The sequence below is a fragment of the Convolutriloba macropyga genome, chromosome 9, assembly GCF_964194025.1.
Source record: "Convolutriloba macropyga chromosome 9, txConMacr16.3, whole genome shotgun sequence".
Lineage (NCBI taxonomy): Eukaryota > Metazoa > Xenacoelomorpha > Acoela > Convolutidae > Convolutriloba > Convolutriloba macropyga.
This window is the reverse complement of record NC_134476.1, coordinates 27,128,943-27,150,846: the sequence shown is the minus strand read 5'-3', so window position 1 is coordinate 27,150,846 and position 21,904 is coordinate 27,128,943. Positions and strand designations below refer to the sequence as shown.

The window sequence follows — 21,904 nt, the reverse complement described above, 5'->3', positions numbered from 1 at the left end:
TGGGAACCTGTTGACAACATGTAAGAGTTGTTGATTATCCATTTTTGGTGACTGATCCCTCTTTGTCAATTGCAATTGAACTTATACGTTCACCACTAACAAATAATTCTACAGTATTAGCCAAATTGTTAGCAAAGTAGAGCTCTAAACGAATTCCTGCTCCAACTACATCAGGAAAATGCATTTCGACATTGGCCTCCTGTGTTGAAATAAGATCGAAAAATAAATGAAAATGGTTTTCAAAATCCTTGTATTGAATGTTAGGACCGTCATCATCAAACTTGAGTGCTTTCATCGTTTCAGCATAAGCTCTCACATGATTTTCCGTTTGCAAGTTAACTATAGTTTGATTCCCACGCACAATTTTAACTTGTCGAAGACCAAATTTACGAAAATGGAACGGATTCGTGTTGTATAATCCACTGAACTCATTATTCAGATTCATAGCAATATCAATCATTCGAATTGGCTTGTTTGAAAATATATTTTCTTGTATAAACTGATTCTGTCCAGCTGGAATGATAAACGTTTTTGGAAGTTCTTCATTATAGTAAAATATGGCAGGTTCTCGCAGCAGTCTGCTTTTGAAACTTCTCATCCAGTTATCTGAGATTGCTACCTGTCTAGTAAAAAGGCAAGCTTCCAAAATTGTAGCCTCAGAGTTCAGCCCACCAGTATCGATCATATAGAACGCTGGAGATGACCGGATCAATTTCAGTCTGAGGTTGACATTTGGGAGAAGTAAAGTTTCACAGGCAAATAGACCTATTGCTAACGGACCGTAAAAAGTAAAATCATCTTTATCCTTTTTAAAAACAGTATCTGTAAATGCTCTTTTTGTAAAATCGTTTGGCTCAATCTCGTATCGATATCCTTGGCATTGAGATAAGCTTTCCTTCGTTCCTTTTGTCCCTGAAAATTCAGCAGAGACAAAAGCTTGATGAGCATAAAGAGAATTGGCACTGTGAACTTGTTCATTGTTAAGATATACTTCGCAATTAGAGAAAAGAGAATGAAGAGCATTGTTTACCAATAATGTTTCTTCGGCATTATCTAAACGTGTTCGATCTCCTTTAATAACCCTTCCTCTGATGAATAATCGAGTAGAGCGCAAGTCAGTAAAAATATTACGATCAGTTTCCAATTGAAATTCGATTGTTGACTCGTTTAAGGAATTTGTTGGAAATATTTGCTGTTCATTGGACCAAAGAATGGGGTCTAGAAGTGGAACTTTCCCAAAAAAGTCTAGCATAGAGTGAGACAAGGAATTCATTTGCATTTTAGCCGACCGTTTTTTATAATGATAATTGAGGAAATGATCAAGATTTTTTCTGGAATAATAACGTAAGTTGAACTTGACCAATAGGGAAGAAGGGAACAAGGTGCCCAGCAGCGTTTCTTAATTCTACATTGATACTGTGGAAGTTGGATTTGATTACTTTATGGAATCTCAAGTGTTCGAAACTGCGATAACTCAGAACCTGAGATCTCTTAAAATTCTCATCATTGTCGAACTCTCGGTGTTTGAACGGAGACGAGCGCAGAAGAGGACATTTCACATCACCGACTGAATTGGGTTCATATATATCCAAGTAGAGTAAAACTGTATGTGTTCCAGTAATATCAAAAGGGAGATCTGCCGTTGCCCAGGACTTGGTGTTGTATGATCCTTTAGAATCAGGTGGCATAACAGGTTTGTCAGCTTCAACGCCCAAGTTAACAGCCAAACTTTTGCTGAAGGATACATTTTGAGATCCTCTATTGCAAAAAGTTAGTCTTCGACTTTTTTTGTCGATGTTGATAGAAAATTGAGGATCTAAGTTTTTGGGATGTCGTGCTTTTTTGGGTATATCTGTAAGACTCTTCGCAAATTCGTCCATAGAGTTAAAAACTGCTGGTGGAATAGCGAATACATGCTTAAATTTCTCATCATAGTGAAATGTCATCAATCCTCCTTCAATGTTATAACATATACCGGGATATGATACTTCGACTAAAGCTACTTCCCATGATCCATCCAGTTCAATTTTGTCGGGAAGAAAATTGGTGAACGAAGCCATTGCATTTTGAGGGTAAACTTGAGAGGAAGCGTTGGATACCAATTCTAGATAAAACGAATTCATGATGTTTGACTGTTCTGTGTGACGTTTGTTTGGAAAAATGATTAGTCAAGATTCTTCAAAAAGTCTTTGCGAATTTTTTGTCGAGTAACACTTTGTCTAGTGTTTTTTCTCTTTTTCATACCACCACCAACTTGTTTCTGTATTGTTGATTTTGCAGTCTTCTTTACTGCTTTTTTAATCGAAGTCTGTCCTGATAAAACACCACCAATTTCGGGAATGGCTGACTCGATTACATCTCGTCCAATTTTTTTTGCTGCAGGTAAAACGTATTTCTTGAGAATGGGAAGAGTTGTCCTAGCGACTGTTCTAGCCAAGGCTCCAAAGCCACGCCCCCTCTGACGAGGAACTCCTTTAAAATAAGGTAGATTGTAACCGTCCATTTTCTAGCGCGACTAATTGAAAAATGATTATGCAACTTTTGACAATTCTTGTTCGTAAAAGATTCCATCAATGTTTTCTCCTTTCTGATCAACAACAAAATATGTCGGGAAGGGCGCTGAAGTATTTATTTTTCGAACTAGGAAAATTTCATGTGTATAGTGAGGTTTATATCCTTTCTGAAATTTGCCCTCTGCTAATGCCAACCTAACTTTATCTCCTACTTGAAACTTGGGCTTTGTATTTTTTCGTAGCTTCATTCGCTTGTACATGACAGTCAAAAAGTCAGCATTCACTACATCTTTGGGCGCCAACCCAATATTCCGATTGATTCTTGAGTTAATGACGTCAACAAACATTTGCAGTTCTTTGATATAGGTTAATGTGTCGTTTTCTTCCAGGTAGCAGTAAATTAAAACTTTCAGGGTTCGTATAGCTCTCTCGCCAAAAGCTACTTTTGTTTCACTATAAGTGTGATAATATTTGATTCCCACGTCCTCGCAGAAATTGGCCATATCTCCGAAAAACTCTTTTCCCTGATCTAGCCATAATTTTTGTTGGGAAATTGACTTCGTTCTTTTTCGAACACATTTTGATAAAAGCTGCTTTTACGGCCTCTGCTCTTTTTCTCCGTAATGGTTCTACTCGCAGGTATCGAGAAAAAACATCTACAGTAACGAGTAAAAAGTTGATACCTCGATTCCATCGTGATAGTTTATCCATTTGCGCAAGATCCAAGCACCAAATCTCATCAATATAGCGAGCATGCGCAATTAGCCGGGGAAATTTTCGTCTGATTCCTTTGTACTTCGTATAAGAGTCTTTTGACTGTAAAAATTCTGTAACTCTCTCGCGACTGATTCCACTTGCTTTTGTTAGGTTATTGATAGAACCGAAAGCTGTTGGTCCCTTCCCTTTATACAACTTCTGCAATTTGATTCTATCTGAAACTGTAATTGAACTAGTCTGAGCCATACTGTGTCCTCAAAATGTTGTTTTTAACCAGATGTGGTCTCAGATTTAGAACTTTAAGAATAAGGAAATAGTTTGGATCAACTGGAGCGTTCTTCAATTTAATTGAATGAAGGAATGTTTTTATGTCAACTCCTGTGTCAACGTTGTCGACAATAATTGTATTGGAAAGTGAAATTTTTAACCGTTTGTTTTCGTATATCTCTTTCAAAGTTTTCAATGTCTCAGGATAGTTCTTATAGTGAAATTCCAGGTCTGTCTTAAGTTCTTTAGGTGGATGATTGGTTTCTTCGGAACGTTCTTCTTTCACTTTTTTGATAACTGGGAAAACTGTTTCTTCTTTTTTATAGATCTCGCTGTAGGGTTCCGATGGTTTCCTTTTTCTGGTCTCCCACAGTTCTTTTGGAACAAGAACAAACTTTTTGACCTCACTCATTGAAGAAAGTTGAAAATTTGTTCATACAAGGTTGGTATATGTAACTTAATATTGTTATTCCAGCTTTTGAGCCCAATATAAGTCTTCTGGAACTTAGGGTTGTTAATTTTGATGTGAGTTTTCTAAGTTGTTCTTGGAAGCGAGTGAACTGATTTCTTGTTAATCCTGTGAGGTTTCCTTTAATCAAGTTTACAATACACTCACAGAGAAATCTGATGAATTCCTTAGGATAATGTAGAAGGAAAGCTGGTTGAAATTTCTTGTTGAGATTCCGAAAGAGCTTCAGAGTATAATAATTCTGTGCGTTTATCATTAATATCACTAATACGAGCACGACTGTTCGGTACGAAGAATTCTGAAGGAAATGAAGTTACATTTGAACAATATCTTAACAAATCAGGTGTAGATGGTCTCAAATCAATCATAAGATGCCCATATGGTTGTTGTGTAGCGTCATCATACCATTGTTTTAGTTGTTTTCCCAGACCCAGTTGTCTTCCCAATATATCAATTTGCTGCACATCTCTGGGTGATTTGAACAAAACAATGTGAGTAGTCTGAAGCTCGGCGTCACGTCCAGTTTTATTTTTGTGGAAGAGATTATGTTTGATATAAACACAATTTAAATTTCGATGTCTACCGGCTGTCGCAATTTCGTTGAATTTTTCCGACTTGGAAAGAATGTCTAATGAGTCATCGAATATAAGTAAATATTTTGTGCCGTCAGCTGGTAAGTTCTCGATTAATTCAAAGTCAACACCCTGGATGAATTCTATGCCTGCAATTGATTGCATCATTGTATCGTAAATTGTCTGAAAGTGCTTATAAAAGTATAAAATTCGATCAAAAGAGGGTTGAAAAATTCTCATTTGCAGCATATCATTAATGAAAACAGTTTTCCCAGATCCGGAAGGCCCAACAAGATACATCAGAATGCGTTCCTTTGTTGATATAATCTTGTTCATGTTATGCTCTGGGGTTAGGAAGTATGTAACCTACAGCACTTGAAAGAATAGCAATCCAAACTGTTCGTTCGTCACAAGTTCTAGCAAAAATAAGGTTGATAATTGAAAAAAGAAGAAGTATTAATACAACTAAGCACTGGAATATTGACAAAAAAGCTGTTCGAGAGCAAGTGCGTCCGCAAATTTTCCAAGGAGGTCGCTCCTGATTGTTATTATCGAAAATAAAGTCAGCTGCGTGATTGTTATGATCTGTCATTAGAGTGCAACTGATTTTTGTTCGTGTTTAGGAAATAATGATTCACACTTTGATTGAATGGAATCGTGGTGAAAATTTCAGAAAACAACAATATGCTAGACCTGTTATATGTCCCAAGAAACAAAAGTTAAATTTTGAATTAAGGAATGGAACCAGGTAACAGTACCCAGGACCAATATTTAGATTTGTTTTCAGGTATCCCGTTGCATCATGAAATGTGGCATGTAAACGAAAAATTTTCGACCAATTCAAAAGTTTTTCTAACTTTGAATCACCAACTCCTATTAGACCTCCAAATGGAGCTTCTCTGTTAATTTTATCTAGATCTGCATTTTTGTCAAAACTTCGACAGACAGCCAAAAAATAATTTTTCCTTTTTGTATTTCCAACAAAAAGTTGACTGATTTCTTTTTCGAACTCTACAATTTCCTTAATATTCATATCAAGCAACTGTTCTGAAAGAATTTAATTCAAAAAGTGAATAAATAAAGACATCACATACATTATAAAAGTTTACAATTACTTCTATGCACTTTGCGATTTTGTCGGGTTTTTGACTTTGTTCAGCACTGAAATAATTTCATTGCTCATTCGATGTAATTTCTGCAACTCCCCAATTCTGACAGAAAGGAAGCATTTCCTTCTAAAACTGTCCTTTTCAGTCCCTCGAGTGAAGAGCTTGATGCTGAAATAACATCGATTCGGATCATCTTGGTAAAATGTTCTGGTCACACATACTTTTCGCCTAGCAGTCTCACTCAATTCCCAAAACACATCGAATTTTGCTTTTTCCTCCACATCAGTTGGCTGGAACAAAGTTTCGTCAATCATCAATTTTGCAGTAACTTCTGTGGGTTCAAATTGTAGTGCTTCTTTCAACATCTCAGGTAATTTTTGGATGAAAATTTTCAATTCCCAGACCGACAGCCTCAGAAACTGATGTGGAACAAATTCACCTTCGACATTTTCGCGAAAGACTTTCAAGTGGGTCCAATTCGAGCTTGTGTTGATAGTCTCCTCTGGGATGCTGATTTGAAATTTCCGGTTGCTGTATTCTTGGAAAGACCAAAGGTTGTTGTTTCCTTGGTGATCCTCATTTGGTTTGCAAACAGTGTCCTCAACTTTCACGTTGGTATCGGTAAACAAAGAATATATGCTTTCATTATGATAATCAAACTGGGAGGAAGGAATAACTGGTCTTCCCTTATGGTTTCGTTTGCGGAAGGGGAAGGCCTAGGGTTTTTTGCTGTCAGCTGAGACTGAACTTTGATCCATCTGTGGCGTGTGAAGTAAGTAAAAGATGAGTTTTTAAAGCAAGAAAGGAAGAATTGAATAAATAAGCTAACTTAATATTGAAAACGAAAAGCAACAAATGAATGAATTATCTTCAAGAAAGAGCTTCATAAATCGAACCAATGAAATTTTAGTAAGAACGAGAATTATTGCGACATCGTAACCAATGAGATCATGTAAAAGCAGTCGTAACCAATGAAATTTGAGTGCTCATCATGACGTAATAGTTATGTCATTTCTAATTTTAGTAACATCACGTGACGTGACAAATGTTGTCGCGTGAGGGAGAATTTAGCAAAGAATACAAGCAACTGTTAAAACTTATATTGGAGAGCACCTGAAGTTCGAGAAAGAAACATTTTGATGAAGTGATTGGTTCTCATCATTGTCATTTTCTTGGATAGGAGGGAGAATAAGATCTCGGAAATTGGGAAGATCGAAGGTTTCTGATTTTGTAGAATTTGTATCAGCATGTTTGGAGAACATGTCTTCTACCCACCATACACCGTAGTGATTTATTTCACGAGAGTACGGGAACAAAATACCTTTGCAGTCTTTCAGTGGATGAAATCCTTGTTCTTTTCGAATTCTCTCAATGGCCTGGAAATAAGTGGGGAGAGAAAGTACTGAATTGTTGACTTTTTCTTCTGCTAAGTGGAGGTTATGATGTCTAGCAGCCTCTAAAGTTCTCCACAAATCTTTCGGAAGTGTTAAGCTGGTAGTCTGTGTTTTTATTGTTACTCTTGTGCAATCCACCTCAAAGGATAATTCGATGTTGTTATCAGTTACTGTTGTTCTAAATTTCGATTCCTCTTTGTTGGGAACGAATTCTAGATCAGAATGAAATGTCGAAAGAAAAGATGTTGAAGGAAGAAAAGGAAGTGTTGGAGTATTTTGCATTTTTTTAAGACCACTGATATTCAACTGAGACAAAACACAAAATGAACAGAGTTTCTCGGTCCTAGCTTATTTTAACATAGATTCTACGAATGATATGATTGGTTAAAAAAATTCATTATAGTAAAACATTTTTCAAAAAAAAATTAATGTAAAACTTTTACATAAAAAAACTTCAAAAATTGAAAAATGGAAAAGAAAAATAAAAAACCGCAAAATTTGCATTTTCTGTTAAAAACCTTATGTAAAAAAACGCATATTTGAAAGAAATTTATTTTAAGTAAAACGATTTTTTTTTCAAACAAAAATTACATAAAAAACTTCAAAAACTGAAAAGGAGAAATATAAAAAACATGAAAATCTGCATTTTTTGCTAAAAACCTTATGTAAAAAACGAAAATTTTGAAAGACATTTATTTTAAGTAAAACGATTCTTTTCAAAAAAAATAATAAAAATTTACATGAAAAAAAAAACTTCAAAAACTGAAAAATGATAAAATAGAAAAATAAAAAAACATAAAAATCTGCATTTTTTGTTATAAACCTTATGTAAAAAACAACTTTTTTTTAAATAAAAAATATTCTAAAAAAATTAACAGTTCTATAAAAATAATTATTTTTTTAAATTAAACTCAAAAATTCGAAAAAAAATGAAAACTACTTTTTTTCGAAAACTAACAAATGGAAAAAAAAGAAAAGTTCAAATTATGCATTTTTCATCAAAAACCTTACGAAAAAAAAGACATTTTTCAACTAAAATTGATTTAATTAAATTTAAAAAAATAAATTTAAAATAAAAAAATTTACATGAAAATTTTCAAAAATTGAAAAGTGGAAAAATAGAAAAATAAAATTTCAGAAAACAACAATATGCTAGACCTGTTATATGTCCCAAGAAACAAAAGTTAAATTCTGAATTAAGGAATGGAACCAGGTAACAGTACCCAGGACCAATATTTAGATTTGTTTTCAGGTATCCCGTTGCATCATGAAATGTGGCATGTAAACGAAAAATTTTCGACCAATTCAAAAGTTTTTCTAACTTTGAATCACCAACTCCTATTAGACCTCCAAATGGAGCTTCTCTGTTAATTTTATCTAGATCTGCATTTTTGTCAAAACTTCGACAGACAGCCAAAAAATAATTTTTCCTTTTTGTATTTCCAACAAAAAGTTGACTGATTTCTTTTTCGAACTCTACAATTTCCTTAATATTCATATCAAGCAACTGTTCTGAAAGAATTTAATTCAAAAAGTGAATAAATAAAGACATCACATACATTATAAAAGTTTACAATTACTTCTATGCACTTTGCGATTTTGTCGGGTTTTTGACTTTGTTCAGCACTGAAATAATTTCATTGCTCATTCGATGTAATTTCTGCAACTCCCCAATTCTGACAGAAAGGAAGCATTTCCTTCTAAAACTGTCCTTTTCAGTCCCTCGAGTGAAGAGCTTGATGCTGAAATAACATCGATTCGGATCATCTTGGTAAAATGTTCTGGTCACACATACTTTTCGCCTAGCAGTCTCACTCAATTCCCAAAACACATCGAATTTTGCTTTTTCCTCCACATCAGTTGGCTGGAACAAAGTTTCGTCAATCATCACTTTTGCAGTAACTTCTGTGGGTTCAAATTGTTGTGCTTCTTTCAACATCTCAGGTAATTTTTGGATGAAAATTTTCAATTCCCAGACCGACAGCCTCAGAAACTGATGTGGAACAAATTCACCTTCGACATTTTCGCGAAAGACTTTCAAGTGGGTCCAATTCGAGCTTGTGTTGATAGTCTCCTCTGGGATGCTGATTTGAAATTTCCGGTTGCTGTATTCTTGGAAAGACCAAAGGTTGTTGTTTCCTTGGTGATCCTCATTTGGTTTGCAAACAGTGTCCTCAACTTTCACGTTGGTATCGGTAAACAAAGAATATATGCTTTCATTATGATAATCAAACTGGGAGGAAGGAATAACTGGTCTTCCCTTATGGTTTCGTTTGCGGAAGGGGAAGGCCTAGGGTTTTTTGCTGTCAGCTGAGACTGAACTTTGATCCATCTGTGGCGTGTGAAGTAAGTAAAAGATGAGTTTTTAAAGCAAGAAAGGAAGAATTGAATAAATAAGCTAACTTAATATTGAAAACGAAAAGCAACAAATGAATGAATTATCTTCAAGAAAGAGCTTCATAAATCGAACCAATGAAATTTTAGTAAGAACGAGAATTATTGCGACATCGTAACCAATGAGATCATGTAAAAGCAGTCGTAACCAATGAAATTTGAGTGCTCATCATGACGTAATAGTTATGTCATTTCTAATTTTAGTAACATCACGTGACGTGACAAATGTTGTCGCGTGAGGGAGAATTTAGCAAAGAATACAAGCAACTGTTAAAACTTATATTGGAGAGCACCTGAAGTTCGAGAAAGAAACATTTTGATGAAGTGATTGGTTCTCATCATTGTCATTTTCTTGGATAGGAGGAAGAATAAGATCTCGGAAATTGGGAAGATCGAAGGTTTCTGATTTTGTAGAAATTGTATCAGCATGTTTGGAGAACATGTCTTCTACCCACCATACACCGTAGTGATTTATTTCACGAGAGTACGGGAACAAAATACCTTTGCAGTCTTTCAGTGGATGAAATCCTTGTTCTTTTCGAATTCTCTCAATGGCCTGGAAATAAGTGGGGAGAGAAAGTACTGAATTGTTGACTTTTTCTTCTGCTAAGTGGAGGTTATGATGTCTAGCAGCCTCTAAAGTTCTCCACAAATCATTCGGAAGTGTTAAGCTGGTAGTCTGTGTTTTTATTGTTACTCTTGTGCAATCCACCTCAAAGGATAATTCGATGTTGTTATCAGTTACTGTTGTTCTAAATTTCGATTCCTCTTTGTTGGGAACGAAATCTAGATCAGAATGAAATGTCGAAAGAAAAGATGTTGAAGGAAGAAAAGGAAGTGTTGGAGTATTTTGCATTTTTTTAAGACCACTGATATTCAACTGAGACAAAACACAAAATGAACAGAGAAAAATGGAAAAGAAAAATAAAAAACCGCAAAATTTGCATTTTCTGTTAAAAACCTTATGTTGAAAAATGGAAAAGAAAAATAAAAAAATTGAAAAATGGAAAAGAAATTGAAAAATGGAAAAGAAAAATAAAAAACCGCAAAATTTGCATTTTCTGTTAAAAACCTTATGTAAAAAAACGCATATTTGAAAGAAATTTATTTTAAGTAAAACGATTTTTTTTTCAAACAAAAATTACATAAAAAAAACTTCAAAAACTGAAAAAGAGAAATATAAAAAACATCAAAATCTGCATTTTTTGCTAAAAACCTTATGTAAAAAACGAAATTTTTGAAAGACATTTATTTTAAGTAAAACGATTCTTTTCAAAAAAAAATAATAAAAATTTACATGAAAAAAAAACTTCAAAAACTGAAAAATGATAAAATAGAAAAATAAAAAAACATAAAAATCTGCATTTTTTGTTATAAACCTTATGTAAAAAACAACTTTTTTTTAAATAAAAAATATTCTAAAAAAATTAACAGTTCTATAAAAATAATTATTTTTTTAAATTAAACTCAAAAATTCGAAAAAAAAATGAAAACTATTTTTTTTCGAAAACTAACAAATGGAAAAAAAAGAAAAGTTCAAATTATGCATTTTTCATCAAAAACCTTACGAAAAAAAAGACATTTTTCAACTAAAATTGATTTAATTAAATTAAAAAAATAAATTTAAAATAAAAAAATTTACATGAAAAATTTCAAAAATTGAAAAGTGGAAAAATAGAAAAATAAAAAAAAACATAAAAATAATTATTTCCTTTCAAAAAAAAGGTTAAGTAGATAAGATTAGCTGAAGTGCATTAGAGCGAATGCATTTCACTGGGGCAATTAAGATAATTATCCCTGGGTAATTACGATAAGATGACAGGTCTATTGTTCTCACTCTCTTTTTAGGTACGTCTTTGGAAAATTGATGAAAATAGGCTATAGGTAATCTTTATACATAGGTACGTCCTTTTACCCCCCCCCCCCCCAGCTCTGCTCAGCTACTACTACTTGGTCACATGAAAACATATGCACTGTTTTCGATCTGTATCTCGATGCTTCACAAGCTTAGTTATCTCCTTTCTTCAAAATCTCTCTATGAAAAATGAATACTATATTAAACCTCCTTGTGTTGACTTTTAGTTTCGAAGGATACAGAAAACTAATTCCAAGCACCATATAATGAATAGATGAATGATGTCAAACAATATATATCACCCGATATATTAATTAAAAGCGCTAAAGCCTTTTCCTTCAGCTTTTTGACCTTGTAGAAAAAAACTGGATACATTAAATTTATAAGCCCTAGAAAATCTACCATCCCAAAGCAAAATGGGCTACTCTCAACACCAGCCAGTTGTCTGACATTTAGTCCGATGTGATGTTTCAGTTATTTCAGTCTGAAATTTTGGAGGAAATAGAGTAGTCATCATACACGCAAAAATCTGTTCATACACGAAGGAATAATAAAAAATGTATTGAAAGATAGCAAAAACAAAACACGTTGGAATTGTCTGATTAAAATCGGATGTCATTTCTCGACATTTTATCAATGCAATCAGTATTTTGCAGTTTACTTAAAGCAGAATATTAACAATAATTATCTGCTTTTTTCATTTCAATTACCAAATAATTGAACGCTTAAACTTTATGAAGACCAAAAACGTAAGCTACAAATTTGTGAAATTATTATACCAAAAAATCTGTCTCCACAAGAAGTTTTGCTGAGCTAAATTTTTGCCCCTAAAACTTTTAAAGGCCAGATTATCGGAAACAATTCAAAGATTCTCTCTAATAGAGTTCTAGAACTAACATTGACTACAGCAGACTTGCGCGCCGTGTAATACAGATAGAAACTGACACGACTGCAAGTTGAAAAAAAATTATCGACACAACTCAAAAAACTATGTGTGAAAAACAATTGACGATAATCATAGAAAAACTATTAAAGTTTATTCCGCAGATGGCCTTTTAATTAGGAATCTTTATTACACATATGAATTCCTTCGAACGTAAGCTAAGTTGAAAACAATCTGAATTTTAAAAGGCAAAACTCATCTTTTTAGTAAGGTAAATCACGTATGATCAAAATTTAATCAAGCGAAAGACCTCAAAACTTTTTTTAGTGAGAGTGAGATACTGAGGTTTCTCATGACGTTACTCGCGCAAACGCTGTTATAGAAATGAAGAAGCCACAGAGAAAAATTGATTTCTTCTACATTTCTGTGTGAACAAATGTAAAAAGAAAAAAGAGCGTCATACAATAGAACAAGAGCGTCATAGCAGGACATATCTTGAAAATATTTAAAAGACTCAACAATAGACTAGAAAGTGGACAAAAATGAATTGGCAAAACCTTTGAGAAAAAAATCCGAAGAAAAAATTTGAAAAAAAAGCAAAATTGAAAGTTAAATTGCCACATGTGATAAAAAAAAATCCCAACCAATCTAGAAAGCAGAATTTCTTTCAAACACTGTTTTTTGTTTTCTCATTCTACTTTGAACTTGGCTTAAAACCAATACGCCACAAAAACCACTCGCGTTTTTGTTCAATTTCTTGTTTTGGCCTGACCAATTTCACTTCTCGCATTTGACTCCAAATCTCATGACAATGAGTGAACAGCCTTGTAAGAAAAAACTTCGCCACATTACAATGCAAATTCTTTGAACGGTGAAAACCATGAACATGTCATTTTAGCTACACTCAACTTACAATTTGACCTCCAAAAAAACAAAGATAAAAGCTACAGTTCAATTTTTAAAATTTTGTGCTCCAATTTTTAGTCAAATTTTTTTTATTAATATCAAAGGGTAGGGGTAGATGCACATAGGTGGAGGGAAGCCAGAAATTGGGTGGTTAAAGTTTCCCAAGCTAACCTCTTAACCTAGAAAAAGCTATCAACTATGAACTACCGTATATTAAAAAATTATAGAGTGCTTTCTAAATGTCCAGCGTTCGAGAAGAGAAGAAAAAACTCAAGGTTTCAAATGTTAACAAACGCGTTTCAGTAAAAAACTGGTTGAACTCAGTAAAACGATAATTTCTATTTTAAGTAATTTGAGTCCTAAAAAGCAAGAACTGGAAGCAAAAGTTTTGGTTATTGCAAGGTTACAACCATTTCTGTTAATTATTAAATGGATCTGACACTTTTATGACAATAAAAAACGAATGGAGATATTAACTAGAAGTTTTAAAATAGTGCCATTCTTCATGTTACCAAAACCATGCAACAAAAATCTTAGAAAATTTTTAACAATAACATAAAGGATATCAAAAAAATAACCCAGCATATATCAAAATGATTGATTTTTAGACCCCGTTGGTTACAAATTGATAATCATCCGATTTGGAGAGAGATAGTGAAAAGTTGGAAAAGCTGTATGCTTGAACTGTAATAATTTGTTTCATTAGTATGTGAATCGATCAAAACTAATTGCACTGTTGGCATTAGGGTTGCTGTGAAGGCAAACATGAATTTATAAAAAATCTTTGTACAAACAATGCGAAAAAGGTTTAAGGTCTTCTTAGACGCGCCGAATAATTGGAAATAGTTCTTAATGTGGTGAGGTCGCTTCTTTTTCGAAAATTAAATACTATCAATCTTTGGTGTAAAGAAATTGTAGAAACTGTTCTTGTTGTGCAATTTTATCCTAGACGGGAAAAGCGTGATTTGAAAATAACTACCAATTTATAGTAAAATTTTCATTCCCCGACCATTGGGTTTTGACGTATTTGTATGCCAATTGCAGGCCAATTGCAATGGAAAGCGGAAATGTTTAAATGTTTTGGTTATTCTGATGGCTGTGTTTTTTTATCCACTACCCTATGTCATGGTTACTAGAAAAAGGTCTTCCTAACTCTGGTATTGAGAAAATTTAAGCAGAATTTTTAGCAGCAAAAATTGCCAGCATGTCTACGTTATGGGCTTTGTTCCACTTCAATTGCTGACCCTTAATAGGAGTTGATGACTCAGAATTTTTCAGAGTTTTCAGAATTTTTCCTGAAAAGCCCTATTACGAATTTTGCTTAGAACACTCACGTGCATATTTTAAAATGCCGAAAGTCTGCAGTGCCAGAAATTAAAATGCCAGAAGTTGCTACTTAGCCAGAAGTTGACTTCCGTTGACTTCCGTTGACTTTCGTCATTTTAGAATGTGCGCAAGGTGTTTTAAGCAAGGTTAAGTGACTCTGCAGAAGTCACTTCGAAATTCTGACCCAATATCTCCAGAAGTTCTCACTGACTTCAAGGAGAGTCACGTAACCATTACTTGACCGCAGACGAGAATTTTTCAAAAAATAAACTCGAAAATTCCTTTTGCAAATTGTTAAACGTGTTAGAATGTTACATTTTTTGTTGAACTTGATTCCATCTCTACTAAAATCGCATAAAATTTTCCAATGTGTTTCTTACAGTACCTAAACTCTAATGCAAAAAGTAATGGAAAACATTAGTAGTGAAAGTTAACTTGGAGTGACTCAATCACAATAGATAACTTAGACATATGGTCAAAATTGATAGAGCAAACGAAATGCTCAAAACATATAAATCACAAACTAGTTTATTAAAGCCTATAGTGCAAACCTGAAAGGTCGTATCTCACTGCCCGCACCCACTGCTAAGTACCCAAGGTACGAAAAGTTGACAACTGAACCAACTCCACCTTCAAAGTTGAACTCAAGCACAAACGCAGACGTCGCGGCGCGGATCTCATTCTTGATCATGACATCTGTATACGTGGGTTGGTTCACAATTAATTTGTCACTATAGTGTCCATTTGAGAAGGTCTGGAAGTAGAAGAAGTAGTCCTGCCCTGCAGTTAGGTTCGTGAACTCATTGGTGTAAGGGTTGGAGCCAGTTAATGTGCATGGGGATGCTTTGGTGCAGGAGGTTCCTGGCTCGTACCAGTAGAAAATACTCTGCAATAAAAATACAGAGTTTTCAAAAATTGTTAAGGAGATATTATCAATTTCATTTGGTGATGTAAATTGTCTATAGTTGATAATTTTCACCCTAATAATGCGTAGAAATAATTGCAGAACCTTGTTCTTAGTGGCTACGAATATAATTATTAGTTCAAGAATAACTCGCTTTACATTGTGTCACACGGACTATTGTCTCACAGATTTACTGGAATTGGATGAGGGGTGATTTGAAGCAAACAATTGTAATCTACACTTGTTTTATTTAAATTTGATAGAAATTTATTTAAAACATGTAGTTTATTTTTTTCTAACCTCTGCGCATCCTTCGACAGTGACGGTGATTTCCACAGAGTGTATTTGTACATCCCTTAGTGACGTCACTTCCACAGGGGCTGCGGGGAGGGTGGCCGCAGAGTGCGACATGTTGGATTGGGCCTGATGCTCTTCTGAACCAGACTCCTTTTTATACCACGCTCTATTAATAACAAGGAGCACATTTAGATATATATCAGTTTAGAACGAAAACATCATTTTCTTTGCACAAATTGGTTTCCTCCTATAGTAAATAAATCTTTAGTCTTGAACTTAAAAAATGTCTGTTTTGTCGGTTTTACTTAAAAAAACCACTCAAGTCTATGAAACCTACTATCTTCTTGATATAGTTTTTTATAGCTGGTATGCAAATCCTCAGAATTTAGTTCTTTAAATTTTTCAAAAAGATGCCCGAATTGATAACTTTTTCTTCATGATAGGATCTTGTTTCTAGCACAGAAAAGATGAAATTATAGATATAAAATGATGAAACTTTAGAGGCTAGAAACGCGCAACCATTAAGGCTTCGAGTTGCGGAACCCACAACTAAGTAAATAACCCTAGTGATGAGCGAATTTATAACTTGCAAGAATCTTGAAAGATGATTCAAACCTCGCAACATTCTTGCAAGAATCTTCAAAGATTTGAATTTTGCCTAAAACAAGAAACCTTTTTAAGGGGCATAGAGAGAATACTAAAATCACTTTATATACGTTTGAACATGTTTCCGAACTTGCAAGAATCTTGCAAGACTCCAGCAAAACTTTAAATTCAGAAAAAAATTTGAAAGTTTTGAGGTGGAAAACAAATGAAAATTAATAACTCACTCCTTGGCAAATTTCCATGGCAAATAGTTCTCATTAAACGCTGGTTCGTAAAATCCGGTTGAGAAGGGAAATCTTGCAAAATCTTGCAAGATTATTGCAAGTTTTGAATTCCTGCTCTAGACTTCCAATTTCCAGAAATATGTATTTAAAAATCCATTGTTTTTATTAGGCAACCCAAAATTTAAAAAGGAGGAAGAATCTCTAAATATGAAGTGGAAAAGTCTTTAAAATTGCAGTAAAACTTGTCTTGAGAAAACTTCCGACAAACTATTAGCTATTTTATTTTCATACTGTAATGTCAGTATTACTATAAATTTATTCGTAACTCCTCCCATGCCGAGCATAAGCCCGGAATGAAAAAAGAGCCGGGAAAAAGCCAAATCATACTGGAAATAGTTCAAAAAAAGTCAGTTTTTAACATTACTTGAGTAAGTTATCCGACACAATATTAACAATTTAACGTTTAACATTGACATTTTTAGCTCATCTGCCTTCATCATCCGGCCAGGTAACTAAGGAAACTAAAAAATTCAAAATCCTGTAAGAATCTGGAAAGAAGAATGTAAAATCTAGCAAGATTCTTGCAAGAATCTTACAAGATAAATGGAAGAGTATTATCATGCAATATTTCTTGCAAGACTCCTGCACGATTTTGAATTCTTTGATCAGCAGGGAAGACTACAACATTCAAGCTAATTTGAGTCAACATCTGATGAAAAAACAATTTAACAACATTTACGACATGATTTTTGTAAACCATTTTGTCAATGCTGTTGCAGCCTCCCAGAACGAGGTTTGGTAAAAAAAATAATGTAAAATTAGCGATAAATATTGGTGAAAAAAAACTTTTTTCACTGCAAAACGCCAGCATCATTTAGGGTTGAATGCTTTGATAGTGGTGAATTTTTGTAAGAATAACGTTGAATTTAGCGGTGAATTATTGTAAGATTTGCGATTTAAGCGTGATTTTTTTTCACCGCATAAGTGCTGAAAAAAAATTCATTGCTTAAAGTTTTTTCTTCACCGCATTCATCGCATTCAGCGTCATTTGGATCTTCAAAGAGCAAGCTATAACATCTTTTTGAAGTGCAATAACTATCTCAAATTTTTGAGACGTTTGTTTGATGTTATATTATTTTTTGGTGAGCGCAATTAAGACATCTATTAGAGACATTTTATAAGAAACAATGCCTTATTTATTTTTTTCCTGAGCAAAATTCAATATTTTGTTTTCTTTAAGATCTGTTCACACGTTTTCATGATTTTTGAAGTCAAATTGTGTCACAGTAAAATTGTGTCACAGTGATAAGAACAATGCCTACTTTCTCCTTGCTCAACTCTTTGTTGTTTTTTGGCAGTCAAACCACTACAGTTGAAAATCAGATTCAAAATATTTGTTTCTAATTCGCTCGAACAATATTGATTGACAAAAAGATATCCCTACCTTGTCCATATGAAAATGCGATCCTTTTATAGTAAATCATTATGCAAAAATATGATATGTGGGTCTGTTGGGTGCGAATTATACACACACAATAAGGTGGGGGGGGCAAACGGAAAATATCAGAATGCTTTAGTATCCTATGAATCCGCAACCATAAAAGGGTTCATCTGGGTTATTTTTTGTTTCATTTTGAAAAAAATGCACACTATCGTTAGCTTCGTGTGCATTGTAAAATAGCCGGCGGATGGCCGGAAAACATCCGCGATAGACGATTCGATAGTGGCTTTCCATGAATTGATAAAACCTAAAGAAATAAGAGAGACAGATTGACCACCAGTCCTTTAATACACCATTAGACTTTTTGGATAGATTCAAGAGATTTTCAAGAGGCACACATGCTCTATAAGGGAAAACCCTAGTGGAACTTTTTCAAAATTAAAATTCGAAATCAAAAACTCAAGACTCTAATACTCAAGAATTGGGGCATATACGTTTGGCACTACTTAGATGCACACTATTGACCTTTAATTAGCAAATTATCATAAAATTTGAAGTTCGTTGAGGAGTAATTTTTTGATTGAGGTAAAACACGCAATTGACATAAAAGCAGAACAAATGACGTCACGCGCACAAATTGTAACTTCAAAGCAGTAGAAATCACAGAAATTGAAAAAGTCAAATATTTTGACTGAATTTTAAAGTGTTATTGCAAAAACCAATTCAATCAGCAAGAAAACAAGACCGAAACAGCGATGGTGCACCAAAAGTCTTTTTATGGTAAATGAACTCAAAGTACAAACAAAAAAAGTTATAGGACTGTAACAAAAACCGCCAAAATCGGAATAGTTTGTGTACAATTGTGTAAAACAAAAACACCTCACTTCAAAACGTGGAAAAGTGGCATCTAATTCAGGAAATATAAAAAAAAATTTGCCAAATTTTAATTTGGTATAAAAAAATCCGCTCAAAGAGCCGAAAACGAAGAAATTGATGAAAAAAAGCTTGAAATTAACAAAAAATGGGAAATATGGTTCAATTTTTCACTTGAATTGCATTATTACGCTCTCAGAAATATTGTGGTGTCAATTTCAGATGGTTGCATATTAATGCGGCATTGATGAAAAATTTACTTCTACAAAAACCAAGTTACAATAAAAAAAAATTGGGCCAAATGGACAAAAACACGGCTAAAAACTGTCATCTATACGCACTAATCTCTCAAAAACTCTTTTCAAAGTCAAAAATTCATTCATTGAACGCAGCGCATGAACAAAAGTTTGCTCTCGCTCAGAAAAAGTTAGTTCACATGGCAATTTCACTCACTTTCACTAGTCGTGAAAAAATCATGATGTCCCCAATAATAGCCGCTATCACTTCGCGGCTAGTAATAAAGAAACGAGAACAGTAAATAATTGCGAACTAACGATAACTGGAATGTGTAGTTGATTCCTGGAATGAGTGAGTCTGCTATGTACGTCTTCACTCGAGAGCTCTCTATTGCGTCATATTTTGTCTCTGCTGGAAATGTTCCCGTAATGCACACTGAGTTCTGAACACAATAACTGAAAGTTTAGCAAATAGCATACCCATTGTTCTGCCTGTTCGGTCCTGGCGTAGAGTCTGTGCCTTGCCAAACAGATCTGAATATAGGCAAGGGTCAGAACAAACAGACCAAAGTTTGGTATAAGACAGACAGAACAGACCCAGAAAAGGCATCCAGACCAAAGAGACCAAATTGTAGACAAAATTTGTCACGGGCCGGAATCAGCCAAATCTGGTATGGGCAAGAACAAACTAGGGTATGGGCCAAGCGCAACCAAAAATTTGAACACACTATGAGCTCGGGTGACACTCGAACCCCAATCGGCCACCATCTGACCCATACTAGTTCAGGGTCTGAGGTCTCACCCTGGATTATGTGCAAGGTGGTTATATAATAAAACAAGAGGGCTGGGCTATTTCTGTGCGTTGCTCCAAAAATTCCAAAACTAACCTTTGGTGACGTACAAAAACGTAAAAAGACCAGATTAAAAAACAAAAGTTATAATGCAGTGACTCTAATCGCTTGAATTTCGCTGGTTTTAAAAAAAACAATTATTATAATAATACAATTGGAAAATAGGTTTTGGATTTTCAACATTACAATGATTTCATTTTTACAACTGGAATGAATGATTGATGGGTTTATTCCGTTTTTATTTTCGGTTATTTTAAAAATAGTTTTGAATTCATTTCAGATTGTTCTGATGTTCATTGGTGTACAAAATCACGACGATGAAAGATTAATTATCTGAGAAAACTCGGAAAAATTGCCCAAAAATACCGAAAAAGCGGAAAAATTGGACAGAGCACAATTTTTTGGACAAATGAATAAAAATATAACAAGGCATATCTTGAACTTGATAGTCAGCAAATCATATACCAATACGCGGAAAAATAAACAAAACAAGCAAAAATCTGAAAAGAAAAACCTATTCATTAATTTTTTTTCGAATTTTTTTAAGAAAACAGTGTTGTGAATGCCATACGGTTTAAAACCGACATGTCAAAAAGATGTCATACTATTGCCTTTTTTAAACTTTTATAAAACCAAAAAGAGAAATTACAGAAAAAAACATATCGATCTTCTAATGAATGGCGTCAGAGAATCTGTGACAGGCAACTGGAACTTGAAATCATTGGTACCCATTAAACTTCTCTTCCTTAGGAAATACATGAAAAAATTTATCAATGTGACCTTTGATTAGTACACTAAAAGATAGAACAACAAAATTATCTACCGTAACGGCAAAATCCAAATATCTGCCAATACTTTTAGCATACAAATTTCTTCAAAGTGGTTTAAAACATCACAATTAAATTAAAGTTAGTAAGGAAGCTCACAAACGCCTCCCTTAGCAGTCAAGGAGACTTATCATTAGAAATGCAAAATGCCAAGACAAGAAAACAGCACAGAAAAAGAGAGCACATTCCAAAAACTTACTAAAATATCTTTAATAAAATTACTGTGCGAGAAGTAGTCAAAACAGGTAGATATGAACAAAAATAATAACATGATTTAAAAATTGTCTCATTAGAAAACTAATGAATACCAATCAGACCATTGTTTATTGACACAAATTCACTGAGCCAAAACATCTAGTAGAAAAGCGTGCGAATTTCATCTAAAAATTGAAGGATTGTGTGAAGTTCATTAAAACCGAAAGATTTGATTTTAAATCAGTATTTAAAACTAACGCTGTTACGTACATGATTATGGTAAGGAACTAAAAACCGGCTAATAAAATTGGCAAATCTTAACAATTACTAAAGTATTTTCCAAATTGCCTCAACGTTGTGAAATTGAATGTAAGAAATAATTCGAAGACCAATTTTGATTTTAATTTCAAATTGTCTAGCAAGCAGTGTTGAGATGTTGTTAAACCGAGTCGAAATGAAGCCAGTCACTAAGCAAAGTGGTCTTGAAAGTAGCTCTTTACTTGTGTTGACCAACCGATCCAAACAAGGCGTAGAGGGTGACTTCTCGAAGAGCCATTAGTTTGACAATTTTTGAAAAAAAAACTGTTTTGTGAGGTCAAAATTTTTCTAAGCAAAAAATTGAACCAGCGCTCAAAACATCACAATAAATCAAATCTGTACTTTAAATAAAAGAGAAGAATCAGAGTTTGAAATTTGTATCATGTAAAAGAAAAAGACAAAATGAACAACTTCATATTTTTAAAAGTGTTATAGATTCTGTTTCATAGAGTATTATAAAATCATCAATTTTTTCCAGACTTAAGTTTTTTTCTTAATTGAATAATAAATTTTGATTGACGAAACAAAAAATTTGGAATGCTTTTTGAATTAATGGCCAGTTTATGGACCATAAAATCCGAGTGAGTTTTCATTTTTGATCTCTAGGACTGTACTACACCAATACAGATGCTACGTACAGCTTCACAAAAAGAACGCATTTTACTTTGCGTTTTGAATTTTGAACTTCTTTCATTTTTGATAGGCATGTTGTTAAGTATGCGAAATT

At 33.7% G+C, this 21,904-nt stretch overlaps 4 protein-coding genes across 5 annotated transcripts in view; 2 read left to right on the top strand and 2 right to left on the bottom strand.

Moving 5' to 3' along the window:
- Window positions 1-21,904, top strand: part of LOC142345701 (signal recognition particle 14 kDa protein-like) — a 335,593-nt gene that overhangs the window by 229,507 nt on the left and 84,182 nt on the right. The window lies entirely within an intron of this gene.
- The window catches only part of LOC142345700 (transcription initiation factor TFIID subunit 7-like), a 266,429-nt gene that overhangs the window by 184,799 nt on the left and 59,726 nt on the right, over window positions 1-21,904 (top strand). The window lies entirely within an intron of this gene.
- Window positions 1-21,904, bottom strand: part of LOC142345698 (serine/threonine-protein phosphatase 2A 56 kDa regulatory subunit gamma isoform-like) — a 316,862-nt gene that overhangs the window by 269,123 nt on the left and 25,835 nt on the right. The window lies entirely within an intron of this gene.
- LOC142345697 (uncharacterized) overlaps window positions 1-21,904 on the bottom strand; it is a 95,776-nt gene that overhangs the window by 70,972 nt on the left and 2,900 nt on the right. For both annotated transcript variants that reach the window (XM_075397942.1, XM_075397943.1), the window contains exons 3-5: window positions 19,305-19,429; window positions 15,610-15,772; window positions 14,957-15,291 (exon numbers count right to left, since the gene is read on the bottom strand). In XM_075397942.1, the coding sequence (XP_075254057.1) occupies window positions 14,957-15,291; window positions 15,610-15,772; window positions 19,305-19,429 (623 nt within the window). The remainder of the gene's footprint in view (window positions 1-14,956; window positions 15,292-15,609; window positions 15,773-19,304; window positions 19,430-21,904) is intronic.